This window comes from Gossypium hirsutum, chromosome A05 (genome assembly GCF_007990345.1).
Source record: "Gossypium hirsutum isolate 1008001.06 chromosome A05, Gossypium_hirsutum_v2.1, whole genome shotgun sequence".
Lineage (NCBI taxonomy): Eukaryota > Viridiplantae > Streptophyta > Magnoliopsida > Malvales > Malvaceae > Gossypium > Gossypium hirsutum.
The window spans coordinates 1,587,281-1,604,149 of NC_053428.1; the positions used below are offsets into that span (position 1 = coordinate 1,587,281).

At 31.4% G+C, this 16,869-nt stretch overlaps 2 protein-coding genes across 4 annotated transcripts; both read left to right on the forward strand.

Annotated features, from left to right (window-relative positions):
- The first annotated feature begins 407 nt into the window (after positions 1–407).
- LOC107942692 (TBC1 domain family member 17) lies at positions 408–9,625 on the forward strand. 3 transcript variants are annotated; one of them, XM_016876400.2, is made up of 15 exons: positions 408–780; positions 981–1,154; positions 1,379–1,430; positions 1,535–1,642; positions 2,955–3,036; positions 3,922–3,976; positions 4,336–4,725; positions 5,106–5,165; positions 5,459–5,557; positions 5,650–5,760; positions 7,213–7,284; positions 7,400–7,516; positions 7,841–7,990; positions 8,873–8,973; positions 9,069–9,625. In XM_016876400.2, the coding sequence occupies exons 1-15, from the start codon at positions 718–720 to the stop codon at positions 9,397–9,399; spliced, it is 1,965 nt and encodes a 654-aa protein (XP_016731889.2). In that variant the 5' UTR covers positions 408–717; the 3' UTR covers positions 9,400–9,625. The 3 variants fall into 3 exon arrangements, with proteins under 3 accessions (XP_016731889.2, XP_016731890.2, XP_016731891.2); XM_016876402.2 differs by lacking the exon at positions 408–780 and having other exon boundaries at positions 1,027–1,154; positions 1,379–1,416; XM_016876401.2 differs by lacking the exons at positions 7,213–7,284; positions 7,400–7,516 and having other exon boundaries at positions 432–780.
- Positions 9,626–14,713: 5,088 nt separating this feature from the next.
- LOC107942686 (auxin-responsive protein IAA9-like) lies at positions 14,714–16,247 on the forward strand. The gene is made up of 4 exons (NM_001327467.2): positions 14,714–15,165; positions 15,270–15,523; positions 15,616–15,697; positions 15,778–16,247. Exons 1-4 carry the CDS (start codon positions 14,792–14,794, stop codon positions 15,827–15,829), a joined length of 762 nt encoding a protein of 253 aa, NP_001314396.2. The 5' UTR covers positions 14,714–14,791; the 3' UTR covers positions 15,830–16,247.
- Positions 16,248–16,869: the final 622 nt, after the last annotated feature.

The following is a 16,869-nucleotide window of genomic DNA, read 5'->3' on the forward strand; positions in this document are numbered from 1 at the left end:
GACATTGACTCAAGATTGATGTCAACATTATGATAAAATAATTTTTTTTATTTTAACATTGTACATATTTCATGTGTTATAATTAATTAGTTTCAAATCATACATTTAATTATTTATTATATATTATTTTTAAACACATATTTATATTTTAAATTTGTGATTTCCACATGCATACGCATGTGATAGAATTTTTAATATATTAATATATTTGATTGTGTGGTTCATAAGTTAACTCGATATTGATCCAAAATTGTTAACAAAATCATGGTAAAAAAAATTTTAATTTTAATTTTTTATTTTAAGAGCATATATATTTTACGGGTTATTATTGTATATAAAAAAGTAGAAAATACTGTAAAAGTATAATATTTTACTAGTATATTTTTATCATTGACCTGTCATAATATAGTATAGCTTGAGGAATTAAGGTAGATAAACAAAAACGGGAGGATGTAATCTAATTGCTTTCCTCTGAGAAACTATCCACGAGTCTCGTTCACGAGGGTCTCACCATGATTCCGCTTGCTACTCCCTCCTCCCCCTACTCTCCCTCCTCCCTTCTCATTCCTTCCTTCGAAGTTCGAAGCTAAAAGATAATAGTAATAGTAATAAATTAAAAAATAAAACAGCTGAAAAACAAGGTTTATCCTTCCCTTAAAAGTCACTACTAACTAGAGAAAAAAAAAGAAAAGAAAGAGAAAGAAAAATCCCTAAACGATGCAAGAAACCGAGATTCACGATTTATCAGATGACGCCGATTACGCCGCGTCTCAGCAACAAGTAAGCTAAATGAAACAATATCACATTCACATTCAACTTCATTCCTTTGTTCTCCTTTTTATTTAATTGAATTGTTTTATTCATTTTTCATTTTTTTTCTCTTTTTGCGCGATTCCATCACATAATTAGTTGTTATTTTTATTAGTTTTCTTGAATTGATTTCTGGTTTTGTTGTTTTTAACTTTTTTTTTTGTTCGCAGGGATCGGCTAGCATGATGCGATGCGAAAGTGGAAAAAGAAGCTCGTCAAATGAACCGGAGGAAGCCGAAGTTGTTTATATGGAGGATAATGTTACAATTCATCCTACTCAGTTTGCATTTGAACGGATTAGTGGGAGATTAAAGCTAATTAAGCAAAGCTCTTCTTTTTTCATGGTAATAATCAATTAATTCTCAAGCATTTGTATTTACTCATGTCATGTATAATGTTTTAATTATAATTAGCATTGATGAATTGAACATGCTATGGAGATTGTTTTGAGCTTTGATAATGCTATTTGCCTTGCATCATTTGTTCCGGTTATTTGTATCGTCAAATAGTTATAGGATGAGTATCATTTTAGCATATTTTATCTATGTTTTGCTGTATTTGATTGTAGACATGGATTCCGTACAAAGGGAAAAGTACAAATGCAAGGTTGTCTGAGAAAGGTTTTCAGCTTTGGACTATTGATTCGAAATGTCTTATGCACTTGTTAATTTTTTATAGATTATATCATTCTCTGAAAACTTTGGTGAATGCTTTTATCACACAGATAAGAATCTTTATACTATTAGGGCGGTACCATTTACTGATGTGAGGTCTATTCGAAGACACACTCCAGCTTTTGGATGGCAGTACATAATCGTTGTTTTGTCATCTGGTAAGGAACCACAAACTATACTGCTTTTATGGCTTGTGGTATAAGAGGTCGAGATTGTTGACCTATGAAGTTCTATGTTCTATGTACATATGATGTTCAGTTGGTCTTCATGTGAGGTGACAATATATTTTAAAAACAAACTAATTTATATGTTTAAGGCCATTTTTTTGGATATATATTTTATAAAATCTCTTAGGATATTTTGATGAAAGTATGTTGCAATTGGAGGAGCCACTTTTTAATGTCATATGTTGTATAATTTTGCTTGTATTGTGCATATGTGGGGAATTTCATCAAATGATAATAAAGGCAGTGTGGTTTCAATTGTACACCGATATTGTGCTCAGAACACTCTTAAAGGAAGATAATGGGTTCTACTTCACATTATGTTGTCTTTGGTTTTGGAACCTTCTGAATAGAACCAATGAGTAGAGAAGCTGATAATTTTTTATTTTTATAGTTTCTTAATGAGTTTTTTAAGTGATAATTAGCAAAGTATTTGGAGATTTGGTTCCTATCTTCTTCTTTTTTCATTCTCTTGCTTATTTGTTTCCCTCGTAGAGTCTGGAGCCTTACATGAATGATGGAAAAATGAAAGGTCAAATCATTGGACAACTTTATAACTAAACTGAATCAACCCAAAGGAGATACTGCATGCTATAACCTGGAATGGTTGATCATGTAACGAAAATCTGCATAACTTGAAAATGCTAAAGCATTGTAATAGGTATCATATATCATAAATAGCTGAAGTGAAGCTTTAAGAAAACTTGTGTCTCTGTCATCTAAATTTCTTTATAAGATTGTGTAAAAATTTCTGCTTTACATCGCTATTATGTCTTAACAATAAATCTTTTCCCTGGACATTTGGAAATTTATTGGGATTTAGGGTTGTTGGTTTGGTTTAACCATATAAAAATGTAATTTTTGTATTAATGCTTTTCTTTTTAGCATACTGGTTGCTTGGCTACTTTTACCTGAAAGTTGAAAAGACTACTAGGCACAGAAACTTCTGAGTGCCACTGTGACATATTTGTGCTATAGTGCTACTTCATGCATGTAAATGCTCGTTAAATGTCCTGAAAAACCACTTATTAGTTGGCTAGTTGGAAATGTATAAAAATACTACTATTCATTCTACTTGCTAGTCTTTGCAATTCCTTTTGATGATTGCTAAGAGATGATGCAATGGTTTAACTCCATGGATTTATTTCCATTTTTTATTTAAAATCTTTATCTTTACATTTTGTTTCATTTCTAGTTTTATTGTCTGCTAGCCTTTACATTTATTAAAAAAAAAATTGTTTCACAGGACTTGCATTTCCTCCCCTATACTTTTATAATGGAGGAGTTCGAGAGTTCCTAGCTACAGTAAAACAACATGTCCTTCTGAGGTTGGTTTGTGCTATAGATAATTTTGAGTTCATGTTCAAGGTTTTTACAGTCCTTGCTACAGTACCTAGACCAAGAATGTAATCTTGAAATTAACCAAGTGTGGTCCGCCTTATTCTTTCTTATTAAATCTAATGGGAACAGAGAAATATATGTAAAGGAATTAGGTTACTAGAAAAAAAAAATCATATATATTGTAAAACTTGTCCTAATTTTTGTTTGTCTCACAGAATTGGTAACCGTACAAGTCATTTGGTTTTAAAGTTTGGTTGATTAATTCTTTTATGCTTGTTTCTATGTTTTCGTACTGAACTTTCTTTTCAGTGATGGCCTATAAACTAAAATCTTAGTAGCTATGGTAGATTGTTGGACTCCCTATTATGGGATTTTCCTTGATTCTAGAAAATAACAATGGTTTTTGCATTATTTGTTTCTATAGTATAAGTCTTGATTTTTCATCATGAAGAATTTGCTACGATAGAGAATTTTTCTTTTATCAAATGTGCCATTTTTTGTTAAAAAAGTGTGATTGTTAATTAATAATTACTATTTTTTATGGTAATTGTGCCATGAAGCCCTTTGCCTAAAATGAAAATTTTCTTGCATGTGTCTGGAATTTGGACATAAGCTGAGAAGGGTTTTTTAAAGGGAAGAATTTTAGTGATGTAAATACAACTATCTTCATACTCATTTGATTCTCTCAGTTCTAAATCTTCTCAATTCAAAAGTTTTTTTTTTTTGTTTTTGGAAACATTTAGTATTATGCTTCAAATATGGTCATTCATTTGAATATTTTGGTGTTATTTCTATGTCTTTAGTGGACAATTTAATACTAATGATTTATTGTTTGATTTCTTTGAGGTTCTTATTTTTCATCTTATTTTCAGGTCGGCAGAACATGCTAATGTATTTCTTGTGAATGACTTTCAAAACCCCCTGCAGGTTTGTGCATGCTAAGTTACATGCTTGGCTTGTTATCCCTACAAATTTGTTTAGGTAATTGCTACATAGTTCATTAACTTTTCAGCAGCAATGTTTCCCATAGCTTTGGTCCAATATGGGAACTAAGGAATACTATAATTGGTGAATATGTTTTTTTTCTTTGTAAAGGTTAATTTTAAGTGCAGTTCTAAGTGTCATTGTGCCAACTAAAATTGTCTTATCTGCATTTTGTTGTTTTCAATTGGTGAACTAAGATTTTCTAATTGGATATACCATTTTATTTTGTTTGCATTTTGTTGATTGCTTATATACGGTTAGAGAGTTGACTTCATTTTAAACCTTCTAATTGCTCGTAACAGCGAACTTTGTCTTCCTTGGAGCTTCCCAGGGCAGTTTCCCTTTCAATTGTGCCATCAATGCCTGTTTCAGGTGGGGAGTCTGCTTCACAGGAAAATGGAGAGAGGACTGATGTTGATGTCCTTGATGGAAGTCCTAGTATTCGTCAGTTTTATCGAAGAGAAAGGCAAAAGGTTCATGATCCTGCTCGAGACATATCAATGCAAGTTTTGGAGAAATTTTCTCTTGTAACCAAGTTTGCCCGAGAAGCAACTTCACAGTTATTTTGGGAAACTCCTACCAATGCTTTTAGTCATTTTGAGAGGGGAAGCTCTAACCTGTCTGCCATTGATTCTAGTCAGAAACCACGTGATGATGTTCTGGAACTTCCTGTTCCTCCAGATCCTCTTGAGGTAACTGTTTGTTCTCTTTGTCAATTATTTGCACACCAAAATAGGTTTGTGTTTTTACATTTGGATTGCACTGTCAATTAATTAAGAAGCAATGGTACTTTATCACAGTAGAAAACTGAAAACTGAAATAAAGTTTATTTTCTCATTTGTCTATTTGTATGCAACCCTATCAGTAGTTAGTATGAATGTTACTGAATGAAATTTATTGTATTGCTAGTTTGTGTTGGAAAAGTATAATGTAGTTAAGAATGATAGATGGAGTGGACCAAATATTAATATGTATTAATTTTAACTTCCATATCCATTGTGTATTATTGTTTCATTTTTGCAATAGATTTTACATCTCAAGTTGATATGTTTTTGTCTTTATTTTCTGGCAGTTAGACAAACTCTCGCTAGCATGGGGAAAACCCCGACAACCTCCATTGGGATTGGAAGAGGTAAGGGACTATATGCAGACTTTATTATTTTGTGTTCTTATCTACTTTTCTTCATTTATTTTCGACATTTTTTTGGGATTAGGCTTCTTTGGGTCATACCTTGATCACCAGTCTCTTAGTATATGAAAGGGAATGGATGAGTGATACAATTTCCTTTTTTTTTCTGTGCTATAGATTCCATTTTGCATGATCTTTGAAGTTACTACATGCTTTACATGTGTTCTTTTCGATGGCAGCTGATTTATTATGTGATAGCTATTATACTATTCTTTTTAAATTTAATTGATTTTCAGTGGGCCACCTTCTTGGATTCAGAAGGGCGAGTGGTGGATTCAAAAGCTTTAAGAAAAAGAATATTTTATGGAGGAGTTGAACACAAATTACGAAAAGAGGTTAGTATTTATACCATGCAAGGAATTCTAAGTGGATTGGTTATTTTGATTTAAAATCAATCTTAAACTTAGAGATCATACTTATGATTTAGGTCTGGGAAATATTATTGGGATATCAGTCATATGAATCAACATATGCCGAGAAGGAATATCAAAGGTCTAACAAAAAGACAGAATACGAGATTATAAAAAACCAATGGCAGGTTTGTAGTAATTTTTTTCTAGTTATTATGCAGCAATATTTCCTTGCATTAGGGTTTATCAAATTTTAGTTTCAATGATCTGTATCTTTACAAGCAATCAGAGATTTTGCAGCTCAAAAAAATGGTTCTTCTCAGTCAAAGACACATTTGAATGTTCTTTATTGACATGATACTTTTCCTTTTATTGCTTCTATGAGATGACTTGTTTGGTACTTCGAAATATTATTTTTCTTTCTCACCTTTTGGGTTGCGTTAATGGTGCATCACTTGTTCCTTTTGAGAGGAATGGGGTTTGGAGAAGGGGTGGAGCTTGTGTTGACTTTGTGGTTTCTTTTACAAATCTATGTCTGGGATTGTCGGTTGCCTTTGAGGTAGGTGTGCAACATTTTACCTAATTTGCATGCCTCCAAGACGTGCATCTAAATGGAGGGCCAACCAGTAAAGTGCTTCTTATGAAGACAAACACAGTTATCATGTAAGAGCAGCATATATTGTTTATTGGGGACTCTAAGCAAAACCATTGACTTGAAATGATCTCATCCTAGAGATGACATTTATTTTGGGTTTATTCAATGTTGGAAGAATAATGGAGAATGTAGTTATTCTAATTAAGAGTTCAAGTTATTTAGGTTTGTTTGTAATATTTGTAATTATCTAGGTTGTTTTAGATATTTTAGGTAATTTTTGTATTTATTGTCAATTAATTTTTACTTATCTTCTTATATTAGGGCTTTAGGGTTATAATTGGTTCTTTACGTTTTTTAGGGTTTATGTTTAGTTATAAATACATAAGTTGTAAAATTTTTAGGAGGCTTTTTCTGAATGAATTATTGATATTTTCTAGAAATATTGTGAATTTCTTGTTCTATGTCACGTACTCTGTTAATTATATTTCGTTTTCTGGATTACATGGACTAATAATGGAAAGCCCAAAAAGACAGTTATTGATACTTAGTTTTAAGTTGCTATGAGTATGGTAAAGTAAAATCTGCATCATTGTGACGGATGCTTGAATAAGAAATATTGTACTAGGAAAAAAATCTAGAGCGAATATTTTTGGCTGTTATTTTATCTTTTATCAACATTCTCTTCATTACAAAATGGGGGCAACTAGATGCTGTAAGTTAGCAAATTTCATTTTTAGGTTTATTCTAGATGTTATATAAATTCTTAAAGGTATAACTGCTTCAGCATGCAATGCTCTAGTGACAAAAATACCTATTTGTGTTATAAGCTCAACATTATTCTAAATTCCTGATGTTTGGTTAGAATGATTTGTAGTTTATTTGAATGGGACTTAGCAATGTTCATGCAGTGAGTGTTCAGTTAAATAATGTTCTTAAACCTGTTGAAACCATTGCCATACCATTTTATCTGTTAGTTATCTCCTCATTTTGGAAAAACTTTCTTTTCACACGAAGCTCAGTACGAGTTTGGTGACTCTTTTGGCAGAGTATCTCTCCTGAACAGGAAAAAAGATTTACTAAATTCAGGGAGAGGAAAGACCTTATAGAGAAAGATGTGGTATGTAAGATTCACATGTTTGACTTCAGAGTTTCATATATTTTTTCTTTTGAAAAGTGAATTAGTGCAATTCTAACTTTTTTAAGTTCAATGTATCCACTTTGTCTTTTTTAAGGTGAGGACAGACAGGTCGATCTCTTTTTATGGTGGGGATGGCAATGCAAATTTGAGTTTTTTACATAATGTTTTGTTAACGTACTCTTTCTATAACTTTGATCTTGGTTACTGTCAGGTGATTACTCCAGATATTCTTTACTTCTCTTTTTTTTGGTTGTCATTAATAAGTTGATTGCATTCACAATATGCTACGGTTTTTATGTTGGTTATTTTATTTGATTTAATGAAAAATCTTTGTGTTATTAAATGCAACAAGAATAGTGGTTTAAATTGGATATTTGTGTTATTGGTCGAAAAAAGTGGACATGTATCTAAGTGGGTATCATTATCTAAAACTTTATTCAAAGTTAAGGATAATTGAACATCTATGGTATAATTTTTTTTTGTACAAGCATAATTTAATTGTAAAATGTTTAGGCTTTTTCTATTATTCTTGCAGGGTATGAGCGATCTGCTATCCCCGATTTTATTTGTAATGGAGGATGAATCAGAATCATTTTGGTGTTTCGTGGCATTGATGGAACGCCTTGGTCCCAATTTTAATCGTGACCAAAATGGCATGCACTCTCAACTTTTTGCATTATCTAAGGTTCTGTTTCCTCTCTCTCTTTCTCACAAAGTATTTGGGTCATTATGTTATTTGCTAAAATGGTACTAAAATATCTTTTACTCGAAAGATTTCTCAAAAAGAACATTTTCTTTGAGAAGCATGTATCTAACCTAGTAGTGATACCATAAAAACAGAATGTAAACTAACTTTGCAGGGAAAAAGAGTATCGGTCCTAGGATTACTACTTGGCTTCCAACTGTTACAATTTTTAAAAAAGTATAAGAGGAAGAATTGGCCCCTGGATCAATACCAGTACCAATCCTACTGGATGGATTGGTATTGCAAAAAGCAATTTTCAAACATCCCACAGCTTCTTCCTTTTTTCCCCAATCAACTCCAAACAGTTGTAAATCATTCCCTAGCTATAAATGGTTGCCTCTGACACTTGTATATATTTTTCATATTGTTTTAAGATTAATTTTCATATCATTCATGCTTATCTTATTATTCTACCTATGTTTAGCCTCTCTTTGTTGAGTTTAGATCTTGTAAACACCTGACCTTTTAAAGTTTCTCTTTGTTTACCACAAACGCATTTGTAAGAGGGAGAGTTTATTACCAAAGCCTTAAAAGGTAGAGATGTTGTATCTTAGCTTTCAAAATAAAGCCGAAGAGGTTACCATTTATGCCTATATAAAATATAGGGATTGTGAAGGATATATGTTGTCATTGGAAGGTAACAATCAAAGTTATTAAATTGAGTACTCCTTAGTAGACATAGCTACGGGGTCAAACTTTATAAATTGCTGGTGTTTGATTCTTGATGCCTTCTCTTTTATCCACTCTCATTTTCTCACTATTTTAAGCATGTTGTTTAAATGTCAGTGTCGTTATTTTGAACTTTACCTCTATTTTTTGCAGCTGGTGGAGTTGTTAGATGCCCCATTGCATAACTATTTCAAGCAGAAGGACTGCTTGAATTATTTCATCTGTTTCCGCTGGATTCTATTACAATTCAAAAGGTAAGATTTATTTCATATGTTGCAAATGTTTGATGTGACGTATTATAGTTTTAGTCTGTTTCCAATTTTGTGGATGATCTCAACATATTTATCAGGGAACTCGAATATGATCAAACAATGCGATTATGGGAAGTATTGTGGACACATCATTTGTCTGAACACCTTCATCAGTACGTATGCATAGCTCTCTTGAAGCGCTATCGCGGGAAGATTATAGGAGAGCAAATGGAATTTGACACCCTCTTAAAGTTCATCAATGAACTGAGTGGTCATATTGACATTGATGTAACCCTCAGAGATGCAGAGGCTTTATGTTTATGTGCTGGTGAAAATGGCTCTGCTTGTATCCCACCTGGAACTCCGCCTTCATTGCCTCGTGAAGATGGTTTTTTATTCAATTCTGAGTTAGATGATACAGTATTATAAATGTTTATCCCCAACAAGCTTACATGAAATGCAATTAGCCGTTTTTCTCTTTTACAAAACAATGAACGTCAATAGATGAGTAAATGATAGCAGTATGTTTTCTTGACCCTTAAACGGCAACATGCCATGCATGAATTAGTTTCTATTTTCACAAATAGATTATTTGGTGGATTTATATTGCTGTTTCTTCACTTTTATTGAAGACCAAGAAGGTTAAAATATGTAAGAAGGTTAAAATATGTGATAAGTCTCTGTATTTTTTTGTAAATTTAGAATTTAGTTCTTATACTTATTTTTTGGAATCTAGCCTTTGCTTTTCAGATTTTAAAATTTAAATCAAACTATTAATATTATTAAGATTATTTTGTTAAATTTAGGTTTATTATAATGTTATTTTTTAGTTATATTGTTGCTAAGTATTTTCTTTTATTTAAAATGTCACATCAATAAAGTTAACAAAAAAATTACCAGTGTTAATAATTGAATTTAAATTTTGAAATATAAAAAATAAAACTATATTCTAACTTTGTAAAAGGTGCGGGAACTTGAACTTGTGACATATTTTAAGAGATTATTGCACATTATTTGGATAATTGATTTTCCAGATAGAGAAACGAATTCCCTACATATAAGCAAAGATCGAGGTTTGAAAGAAAGTTGATTATATTATTTAATTTAAAACATTGAATATTGTAGATTGTTATTAATTAATCAAATAAACAACTAGTTATTTTTAATATAAAACTAGAAGTTTTTAAATTTAAATATCATTAATATAAAGCTTGAGGGTAAGTTTTGACATTATCATTAATGGTGTGATGGTGGCATCCTAAAATTATCTATTTAGATTTAAAAATTTTAATTCAAAATTTACATCTAGTCCCTATATGGTTTTTTCTTTTTAAATAATTTAATTATTAGTTTCTTTCTTTTTACTTTCCTTTATTTTTTTTAATTTTCATTCTCTTCTTTCTCTCTAGCTTTTTTTTAAAAAAAAATCATTTCATTATATTTCTCCCAAGCAAAGCAAAGAAAAACTGCTCAACAGAGAGAAAAAAAAAAGAAAGGAAAGTTAGAAGAAAATAAAAGAAAATGAATTAAATTGCTCAAAAGAAAAAGTACAAGAATTACGTATATATTTTATCTAAAATTTTCATTTGAAATGATGACATTAATGTACTATATCAGCCTGTCGTCATACCAACAGCTTATTCACCATAACACAACAAATTAATAACATAAGTAACAATAAAATAAATTTTAAAAGTTTGATGATCAAAATATAAATTTAAAACAAACAGAAGTTACCAAAGATATAATTTACTCAAAACTTGTAGATCCAGACAAATTATTTATTTATTTATTTTTAAATGAAGACAAGTCATTTATTTTTAGTTAAATCTAATTCAATGTTTTAAAACAATGGTGGAAACCAATGATGGGATCGGCAATCAAACTTCAACGCAGTTTAATTTGTTGGAACATACAAGAATGTGATGTTCCAAAAACATTTGTACAAACATTAGTCTAGTTTGAAAATGGCATGCTTCGGAAATGGGTGTTTCCCCTTTTATCTACCTTGATTATCGCATTTTACCTGTAGAAGGTTCGTTGTTAATGACAGCATTCACATGAGACGATGGCCAACAATTTAATGTTTTGGTCTACTCTTTTGCCCTGTGAATGTTTGATTTGGTAATCATATAAGAAAAAGACAAAACAAAACAAAATCTGTATGAATGGGAAAATGGAGGTATACTATATGCAGGTGTTGTTCTTCCTAAATTATTAGAAGGAACAATAAAGCATTTAGCTGTTATAACAATTGCCATTTGTCTTTGTTTGGCCAAAAGTGGGGTATTCTTTCCCCTTCATGTACTATTAAAAGAGTAAATTAGTAGAGGAGAAAATCAGCCTGTTGCTGACCTCTTAGCTAAATCGGTTATGAAAGGAGAACCAGACTTTGCACTGATCATGAGACCATCAGATACTGGCAGCTCTTGTCTTTGAGATGCTTTACGGTGTCTGGAGCCTCTTTGTAATAATAGTCATGCAATTATTGATAAATTTTCGTTTTAGCCACTTGATTATAAAAAATAACTACTTAATTAACAACGATGCATGCTGAGATTGGTTTGTATATGAATAGGTTTTTCCAATATTCGAAAGTATTAAAGAAGAGAAATTGATACTAATAGACCGACCCAACAAGATATGGTTGGTTGGAAAACGACCCAAAGCGTTAAATACTTGAAAAGATGTGCAATACATAATTGAATTTGGGTCCCAAAATTCTCCCTTGAAAACCTTTTTTATCAACCTGCAAGGAAAATATTCTAGGCCTTTTAGTTGGAATTTTGTCCAAGGCTTTATTTTTAGAAAAGGAAGGCTGCCAAAAGGGACAAGAAGACACTACATTTAATTTGATTTAAAGCAGTTCTGCCTTTTTTTCTTCCTACGTTTCAAACATTATATGGTAATTGGTATATTATTTATTTATTTTATAATACCCAAAATTATAAGCCTGTCAATCTCACATTCGAATAAAAAGAAAGAATACATTTTTTTCATATGAGTCTGGGGATGAGAGTTAGTGAGAATATTGAATAAAATGAATGAGACAGGTGGGCAGGCCAAGTTCCCATCTCAAATATGCTTTTCCACTTGTAATTACAGAATCTTAGCAAAATCCAAACCGACAAACCATGTCCCAATCCCTCTTTTTAAACTCTACATTTTCATCTTACCCTAACAGTATACTTTTGTTTTTAAATTTACTGACTGTTAAAAAAGATTAGACTCATTTTTAGAGAAACATTCAAAGTATTAATGAATTCTTCAACAGTAGTTGGTATTATGTTCGGAATGTTTATGTTAATTTTATTCTCAGATTTTGTTTCTAAACTCTGTAGAGAGCATTGAACGATTCACGGAATGAGAGCTATTCACCCACTAAGAAATTTGTTCTTTATGATATCTGAACATCTCGAGGTTTTTCATAGAGTTAGAAAACAAACTTTAAGGTAAAATCGATTATAGACATTCTAAGCTACAATACTAATCACCATTGAAGGGTTCATCAACTCCTAACAAACAATACTTTGAAATTTTTTCTTAGAATGAGTTTGACTTTCCCTCAATACTGGTTAAAAGAGACTATTGGATTAATAAAGCTTTCAAAAGTAATTATTAAATTATTGAAAGAAATAAATATTTTTTTAATAAATATATAAAAAGACTAAATAACCCAAAAAGAGGGGACCTCTAATGAAAATAGCCTAACATAAAACACAACTCATTCGCTCCACAAAGTGCACTTTGAGTAAGTGAGTGGTAGACAAATTCATCTAATAATTTTATTCACCATTCAATTTGCCCCCTCCAACACCCCCATTAAATTGGACTCACTTCCCACATCGATTTGCGCATGCGCATAAGATTCAATTGACTAAACAAAGCAGTAGTACCCCCCAGACAATACGTGAAAAATGCCCTACCACTCTCACTCCAACCAAATTTACACAAAATTTCGGTCCACATTTGCCTCCCTACTAATTAACTCATTCTAAAGTTTTGGACCACTGCCACCACTGCACCGCCGTGTGTGGGTTGCGCCACCTTGACCCTCTGTTTTACGGGCTTTTTGCCCTCTGCTTCCCATCACGTGAATCCCGCTTGGCAACTTAACTTTGTTGGAACTAGTTCTGTTTAGCATAAAACCAAAAAAGTGAGACAAAAACCTTGATTTAAAAAAAAAAAACAGACACAGTACATCAATCAAAAGTTGTGGAAATCAAGTAGTGAATTGTGTTTTATAATTCAGCACCAAAACATAACACAAACAAAATGGTGCATAGGGAATATGTGTTTTGTTTAAACATGACAAACTTATCTTTTTGGGAAAACACCATTTTTGCTGTGGGTTGCATTCTCCACAATGTTTTTCTTCCTCTCTCTCTTCCATATTCCCATACTAAAATAATAGCCATTAAGAAAAAAGTTATTTTCTTGACAGCAAAAGTTGTAGTCTGCCCCAACATTAACTCTTTTTTAAAGAGTTTCTTTGATCTTAAGTGCAGATAATCATAAAAAAAAAGAAAGAAAGTCTTACTAATCTCATACATTTATTTTATAATATAAATCTATGAAAAAAATATTTTATAATATAAATATTCTTCTAAACTATAATCGGAACTACTTATAAAAGTTTAAGTTGAAATTTTGTTATTTGTTTTTGTACTATGATATTTAATTTTTATATTTTTGAATTTCGAAATTTTTAGTCATGATCAAACAATAATTTTAAATTATGTTATTTTTAAAAATTTAATGCACATTATTACATGTGTAATGCCATATTAGTTTGTTTTCTTTATATTATTAATAAAAAAAATTAGTTAAAGCATTTAGCAATTATTGTTTATATCAAAATTAAAATTTTAAAAATTTAAGAATTAAAAAGACGTAAGTGAAAAAGAATAATTTAATTAAACAGACTTAATTGCTACAAATCAATACTAAGAAATATAAATTTTAAAAAATAAAATAAAATACAAGATTTAGGGTATACATGAAGTAATAGTAAAATTAATGACCAAAGGTTGAATTGTTTATAATGATGGAACAGTAAGACAGAGAAAAAAAAGGTAATAAACGTGGCAGATACCAGATTGAGTAGTTATTTTGTTTTTAGGACAAAAGAGATCAGAAAAACGAAAGATGCAAAAAGATGGAGCGGGTCGGAGTTGGGGACTTGGCCAGCATCGGGTTTCAGTTTGACTATTAAATCAAGATCATATCTATAACCCTAAAGAGGAATTAACGTCTGCTTTTGCTTTCATTCTCAATGGGACCCTAAATCCTACATTGCATTTATATCCTTATTCACAGAAATTAATAATAAATAAAATTTTATATAGTTGCATGGTATGGTATTAGGAAAGATACTTAAAACAATGGTAAATTAACAAAAGGAGCAGAAGGGGGGCAATTAGGTCGGCTAAAAGTGAAGCAAAGCTTGGACCCACTTCACCAAATGTTACCTACTTCACCAAAGTATATTTATCATGAAATTTAAAATCTAGAATATGTATGTTTAACATCTTTAAATTCAAAATAGCACCCTTTTATAATATAAAGCTAGACCCATCATTTATTTTTTATTTAAAAATTAAGGTTTTTATATAAAAAAATTATATTTAATGCGAAATTATAAATTTAAGCATTATTAGATCACCTCACAATCACGTCATATCAACAAATTTATTAACATTTATAAATCCTATATATTCCAATATGTGGAGTGATTCACCATATATTAAATTATGCAAACTCTGGTTTTGGTACCAAAGAAGGCAAATTTGGGTTTTCAGTTGTTATTGACGTGCAGTGCATGGAGCTGCAACTGGGACTCGCTCTTCCACCTCCTCCTTTAATTCCCATCGAAACCTTCGACCTAAACAGCTATGGTAATTACGAGACTAGAGAGGCTTTGGGTACCAATGCTTTGAGTTGGCCTTTGCTAAAACTAGGACCAGCTGACAATGACATTAACAACATCCACCACCACAACAGCAGCAGCAGCAGTAGCTCTAGCGGCGGCGGAGCTGGCTGCAAAAAACGCAGCTTTGATGAAGCACCATTCTTCGATGAGAAGAGAAATGTTCCCAAAACGCTGCATCTTTTGCTTTGGACTAACCAACCAAATGATGAAGACGACGACCCTAGCAATGTCCTCCACGAAAATTCTTCTTCTGCCATTTTCAAGTCCTTCACTTTCTCCCTTTCTTTGTTTCTGTGTTCGGATTTTTGTCATTCATGGGGTATTTGTGTAAATATATATATATGAAATCATTTGGTTTAATATATAGGAATGATGGAGAGGGTTTAGTAGGGTGGCCGCCGGTGAAAACCTGGAGGAAGAAGGTACATCACCAAATTCCCAACGGCGGAGCTGAAAACAATTGCTTGCCGGCGGTAGAGAATGGCATTGGTGGTAGGGCTTCAAAATCAACGTACGTGAAAGTAAAAATGGAAGGAGTTCCAATTGCTAGGAAAATTGACCTTAGCGTCCACCATTCCTTTGAAGGGCTTACGAACACCTTGATGAGAATGTTCGGCATATGTAAGTAAATTCAAAACATTAATTAAATTCAATAACAAAGGAAAACATGAACCAGCTGTTATATTTTTTTTCCCATCTTATTTTGAGAACAGCCGATGGCAATCGAAAGAGCTTTAAACTCACATATCAAGACAGAGAAGGAGACTGGTTACTTGCAGAAGATGTTCCATGGAGGTACCTGTTTTTCTTCTTTCTTTTCCTAACCTTATGTTTGTTTAGATAGAAAGTGATGGAACCAAACTTGGTTATTACAGGACCTTCATTCGTTCCTTGAAATGCCTGAAATTAATACGAAGCAGAGGCTAGCGAGTGTCTTTATCATCATGTTTTCGTCATGAACAATCCTGGTGGCCATTTATTTTTTTAATTTGCTTGAATTTAGAATCATTCTATGTAATATAAAGTAATTTAACTCTTTTTTAATCTTAAACAACAATCAAGTAAAGTCTATGAGGACTGCAAAAAGACTAGTACTTTGAATCAGCTTGAGCCGCCTTTTTTTGTTCAAGCACTTGATTGACCACCATGGTTCGTCAGGCTACTATTTAAGAGCAATAAGCTTTGAACGCTCTGCTTCAGTTATTATTCTCTCTCAATTTCTTTCTAACTAATGCTACAATGGAGTGTTAATTTTGGGATATTTGTATTTGATTAAATCTACTAGTCCTGCACAGGTTGTGGATTTAATATATGTACTTTAATTTGATTATTTTTGATCTCTGTATTTTTTGAATTTTAAAATTTTTGTCTTAATTATACCGTAACTGTTAAGTTTTGTTATTCTCCAAATTTGATCTAGTAAATATACTATCACATGTGTCATATTAGCCTATTATTTTCAAATATCATTCACACACAGAAAAAAATCTAGTTAAAGGATTTAAAGACTAACATTTATATTAAAATTAAAATTTCAAAATTTAAAAAGTATAGAGACTAAGGATGATCTAACTAGAGAACATGGATTAAATCTACAATTGTATGTATAATATAAGACTAAAAACAAAATTTAACTACTATTGTTTAGGTCAAGATTGAAATTTCAAATTTTAAAAGCACAAAAATTAAAATTGACTAATTCGAAAAGTATAGAAAATAAAATTAATCAAATTAAAGTATAAAGACTAAATTCATAAGTTACTTAGATCACAGGGACTAATAACAGAATTTGACCATCTTATTTCTTAAACATGAACCTTTCTGGGCTTATCAAAATGGCCTTTTAAGCTTTTCATTTTGCGTTATTCTTACTGGGGATATTCCCAAAATTCCAAAAGGGCAAAAATAAGGGATATCCAAGTTACAGAGTCTGGGCTACTAAATGTGCCATGCTAAGTTTTGTTTAG

Excerpts from the sequence above, each read along its gene's own strand:
- LOC107942692 (XM_016876400.2), top strand. The coding sequence starts at position 718 with ATGCAAGAAACCGAGATTCACGATTTATCAGATGACGCCGATTACGCC. Across the intron at positions 3,037-3,921 it reads AAACAACATGTCCTTCTGAG|GTCGGCAGAACATGCTAATG; the intron begins GTTGGTTTGTGC and ends TCTTATTTTCAG. Across the intron at positions 5,761-7,212 it reads TTATAAAAAACCAATGGCAG|AGTATCTCTCCTGAACAGGA; the intron begins GTTTGTAGTAAT and ends CTCTTTTGGCAG.
- LOC107942686 (NM_001327467.2), top strand. The coding sequence starts at position 14,792 with ATGGAGCTGCAACTGGGACTCGCTCTTCCACCTCCTCCTTTAATTCCC. Across the intron at positions 15,524-15,615 it reads GATGAGAATGTTCGGCATAT|CCGATGGCAATCGAAAGAGC; the intron begins GTAAGTAAATTC and ends TTTTGAGAACAG. Across the intron at positions 15,698-15,777 it reads GCAGAAGATGTTCCATGGAG|GACCTTCATTCGTTCCTTGA; the intron begins GTACCTGTTTTT and ends TGGTTATTACAG.